General features: G+C 35.6%; 1 protein-coding gene across 1 annotated transcript; it reads right to left on the minus strand.

Annotated features, from left to right (window-relative positions):
• Positions 1-2,273: 2,273 nt before the first annotated feature.
• LOC121241924 lies at positions 2,274-4,511 on the minus strand. The gene is made up of 2 exons (XM_041139784.1): positions 3,300-4,511; positions 2,274-3,001 (listed from the first exon to the last, which is right to left on the minus strand). Exons 1-2 carry the CDS (start codon positions 4,213-4,215, stop codon positions 2,505-2,507), a joined length of 1,413 nt encoding a protein of 470 aa, XP_040995718.1. The 5' UTR covers positions 4,216-4,511; the 3' UTR covers positions 2,274-2,504.
• Between the last annotated feature and the right edge of the window lie 568 nt (positions 4,512-5,079).

A 5,079-nucleotide genomic window follows, 5' to 3' on the forward strand; every position in this document is an offset into this window, starting at 1 on the left:
TTTGCCACGTCGTCATCCCAGAGTACTTATATTGAACCGCATAATACATGACTCTCCACTTCCCAAATACACACGGCCTTGCCCAAGAAAATCTCCATACTGAGTTTCTCAAGACCCTCTCCGTCCCAAGTTTTGTCGCCTACCAAGTTCCCTCGCCGTAGTTTCTACACAAAAAAAATTCCTATGTATTTTGTTTTGTGATTTGCTAATTAATTTCAATGGAGAAAATAAAGTATTTTTTGCCTCTTCTATTTGGAAATCGTGCTACCAAAACAACCGAACAACTTCGATGGTGAATGAATGCTCACGGTATTGGAGGGTAATTTTTAGAGATTTAAATTTACATATTCACATATGGGGTCAGATTGGTAAAAGAGCTTGGCGGAGAGGATGGAACTGGTGTTGTGCGGAAATTTCCTATAAGTTCCCAAAGTCACTTACAAATAGCACGATGACTACTTTGTTTTGTTAGAACTTCACTTAGACACTTGTGTTAATAAAATAGACGTTGGGTGGGAGCCTCGGTGGGTGTAGCAGCACCCATCATTAACGGAACTCGTACAATACGCAAGAAGTAATGCCACATGCATCTTAGGAATCTTGTTGATTTCCAAATCTTCTCAATATTAATAAATTTCTTTTTTAAATTTGTTTGGATTGAAAAAAGATATTATTTTATTTTATTATTATAATTTTTATAAATTTTTATATAAAATATAATAAATAATTTAAATTTTTAAAATTTTAAAACAATAATAATATTATAAAATAATATTTTATTTAATTCATTTAAAATTATCTCATTTCATTTTACTATCCAAATCAGTCTTATAAGTACGTGTGGCCCATTAGTTCAATGTCTCTCCATTTTTCTTCATTTCTTTTTCAGGTCAAATCCTCAATATTCTTACATCTAAACAACAATTGTTGTTGGAAATCAAGCTGAGAAATCGGTCCTTCATTGGTCATTGCATATATTATTATCTTCTTTATGAGCCATTGCATATATTATTAATTTATTAGAAAGAAAATATCAAACACTATGGGTTTTTGTGTAAAACAAGTGCTAATTTTACAAGAAATGTTTTTTATAAAAATAATAAACTCATACAGTTAGATATGATAGGTTAAACTTATCATAATAATAAAGTTTTACTAATTGAGAAATGATATTTACAGTTATAAAGTACGAAAACACCGTCACTCCTTTTGAAAAATGTGAGTAAATATGGAATCCACATAAAAAAAAAATAATTTTTTTTAATGATGGAACCAACTCTTTTTTTAAAGGAGTATGCGATACTTGCACAACTCATGACTATATCTAGTATTACTCATTTAACACTCTAGAATAAAACCTAACGGTCAAAAGATAGATTAGGGATGAGTTATAGATTCAAATATCATGAGTTATTTTGCAGTAGAAGTTCTCTTGAATAGATTATCCAACACACGCTTTCGTGAAATATTATCTCCGATATCATCAATTATTCGAAAACATTAAACTTGCTATATAACCATATAATTAATAATAGTCTAGTATTTTATACAAAACTCTCATTAATTTGTGGTCCATCCTTACTCCTGTTAGCATTAGTGCTATCGTCAACAATGGCAAAGTCATTATCAATGGTTGAATTTGTGGTGGTTGACATGTATTGCGATAAAACTCTGAATTTTGGAGCTCATGCATGTCCCAAATTCTCCCCTTTTGGTTTCCCTTTATATGCTTCAACTATAATATATATATATATATATATATATATGTATGTATGTATGCATATATAATGCCATAACATGCTGGCATCAATCAATATTTTAAGCATATATCTTATATTGATCTCCCACCAACCTTTTAGCAATGAATTCACACGTTTGTGCTTTAAAAATATTCTTCTCATTACCATTTGCATACCACAATTTCTTTTCCTCATCTATCCTAAGCAATTGAACAGTGATATGAGGAATAAAGGCTCATACTAAGTCTAGGTATCCCAGATATGGTTCGTATGTAGAGAAATGATACTTATCATCTCTACACCATATCAATATGTGGTTTGTTATTTTTTTTCCTTATATTTAAACTCGTATATTTACATATCAGAATGACAAAAATAATAAATTACATGGTGTGTGGTGTAAGGGATGATAAGTAAAATTTTTCTTCTAAAAAAGTAGACATTATTGGGATTCACGTGAATTTTCATGATGAGACTCACTTTTTTTCTAAGAGAATACGAGACTTGTACATCCTATAACTTGTATCTTGTATTATTTTAAAAAGTTACCAACATTATCTTGATATTCACAAGGGAATAAAATGGTTTCTCAAAGGGAAAATAAATAAATAAATAAACAAAGAAAACAAGAAGTTGAATGGCCAAAAATGACAACCCAAATGTGCTCAGCATCTGCAAGGTGTTCTATCTGTGCATTTCTCGGAGATGAGCAAGCCACTTGAGGTTTGATTTTGAATTGATCAAAGAGCCTCTTGTTTTTACAACTTACAACATCGCATTTGAGGGTCTTCCGCTATCTTCCAAGACAATTTCAAACAGTTCTACCTCTGTTTCTTGTTCAGAACCTTTTGCCTGTTTAGCAGTGCTATTCTGGCTGCCTCTGATTGTACTCGAATTAAGCCACTGGGAATCGAATGTCATTGAGAAGAGATCTCTGCTGTCTTCATACCCCACATCGACAGCAGGGGAATTCAGATCATTAGGCGGGCGAACAAAGCAAGGATTTGCTGTCCTCTGCGCATTTGCAGGGCCATAGGCGAAGACACTTTGTCCCAGATTAACCAGAACCAAGATATCAATGTTTGCAGCTAGAGTTGGATACAATGGTGTCCCAAATTCTTCTGACTTGCAATGGACAACATGTACCAGCTCTGAATCTACTGTGAAATACACCTTCTTCTGCCGAGGATCAAACCCACAACCAATCACTTGATCTGTTCTTCCCCAATCTGCTTCTTTGGATTCGAACACCAGTTTGATTCCTGAAAGAAGAAACCCAAGATGTCACATTTCAACATTAATATTAGCAACAAAAAAAGTTGGCACGATATATGGCGTCTGAGCTTATTAAAATGAAACATGAATTATTCCGACATTGTAAATTTGTAACCTTTCCTTTTTGCTTTTGTTTTAGATTATGGGTATTCCTTCCAATCGCTATTTCATATGCAGACTGTTCTTTTTTTTAACCGTTTATTATAAGCATCCCAAAGGACCTTGCTTTATCCTTCCGCAATATGGTAACTGTTGAAATCCGACATAAAAGAGAATAGAACTTACCATCAAGATAGAGAGAACCGTCGGAGTTGAATCCGATGCTTCCCGGATAGCTACCGGGAAGTTTCGAAGGAAGAGAGCCTCCGGCAGATAGCCCCAGTGAAAGCTTTACTGCTTCACCATTCCCACTTTCTTCAAAAATGTCAACCTTGAACTCTTCAATGTTGTTAACTCTTTGACTGCTGGTAACATGGATTAAGGAATCTGAAATGGCTTTTGCATTTGAATTCTCTTGTATTAGTTTAGTCTTCTCACCTTCCTCCTTAACCTTGCCAACTGATTCCTTGTAATCACCATGAGTATGCAAAATTGTGATCTCGAAATAGGCTTCTTGAGGAAAAGCAGAAGTGTTTCCCAAGGGCGGGCCTGGCAAAGGCAAAGCTGCCCTAACTACAGACGCAGCAGCCATGGAAGGTTGGCTTATGCTCACTCTTCTCACCCCAGAATTGAACCTTATCTTCTGCATGAATTCTACCGATCCCTGACAAACTTCCCACATCATCTCAGCCTCGGTCTCGATTCCCTGATCACCGACAGCGCATAAACCCAACAACGTTGATCTTGTCGTCGAGGATTTGTTGCCGGTGAAAGCAAATTGAGACCATCCATTCTCGACGGCATCGTTAACCAGCGATGGATGATCAGCCCAACTAAACATAGGTTTCACCGAAACCCCTCGTGCGAAACCGTATTGACTCCCTCTTCTTCTGACATCTGAGTATTGAGGTTGATGATGAACACTCGCTGTTTGTTGAACTCTTGCAGAACTCCCAACTGTTGCTCGAAAGCTCAGAGCTTTTGGTGCGAAATCTTTACGTTCTCTGAAACAAAAACACCGCCAAACCAGAAGAATCAAAAGGATTAACGTAACAACTCCGACGGACGAGGCCACCACTATAACCAGCGTCAATCCAAGCATTTCTTCCTCTTCCCTTTAGCCCCTCTAAAATTTTCCCTTAATTCCCTATGCTTTGAATAGTATAAATGATTATAAAATTAACAAAGAATTTTCTATTGATAATTTTCGAGGAAGGAGAAGATTATAAGGAAAAAGAATAGACAGGCAGGCGTGGACTAAGACCCGTTCAAGAAAGTCAGGAGCGTGGTGCTAACAATACAGTAAAGGTGGCAAAGATGAAAGCACTTTGTTTGAGAGATGGCATTATCTCTTTCAAAATAGCACACGAGTCTACGACTTTATTTTCCATTTCTTTAGTTTATTGAGCCTAAACCGACGTTCTTTCGTCAATAAAATACACATTAATTTCGTTGATTTTCATTATTTTTTTCTTTGATGCCAAACATAAAGCCAAGATGGGGGCATGTGTTCAAAAGCACTTCTAGAAAGCTAATTAAGCTCCAAAGGTCCAAATTCTAACTGGGAGGGCTTTACATTTCGTTTTCTTTTTTTCACTTTTCCCCAATTTTGTTGTCTGACATTTGGGTCTTGGGAGGGGACAATGGGAGCATTTGGAATGCCGCCATTCCGGCAAAGACGTTGGCTGTTAGGGAAAGTAAGAAGAAACGGAGAGAAAAAAAAATAGAGGAACATGAATCTTTTTGTTGTTTGTTCTGGTAGTTATATGTCTATCGACAGTTAAATCCAACGTTTTGTGTTGCCTTTTTTTTCTTGTTGGCCTCGTGTAATTTAAAGGGGAGTCTTTGGTGCGCAATTCCATATCAAATATAGAAAGAGAAATTTGATTTGCAATTGTGCAAACCCTCGTTAAATAGAAAAAAGTATCATTTTGATAAGAATATTATTATAATTTTTTAAAAATTT

The sequence above is a fragment of the Juglans microcarpa x Juglans regia genome, chromosome 8D, assembly GCF_004785595.1.
Source record: "Juglans microcarpa x Juglans regia isolate MS1-56 chromosome 8D, Jm3101_v1.0, whole genome shotgun sequence".
NCBI classification, from domain to species: Eukaryota; Viridiplantae; Streptophyta; class Magnoliopsida; order Fagales; family Juglandaceae; genus Juglans; species Juglans microcarpa x Juglans regia.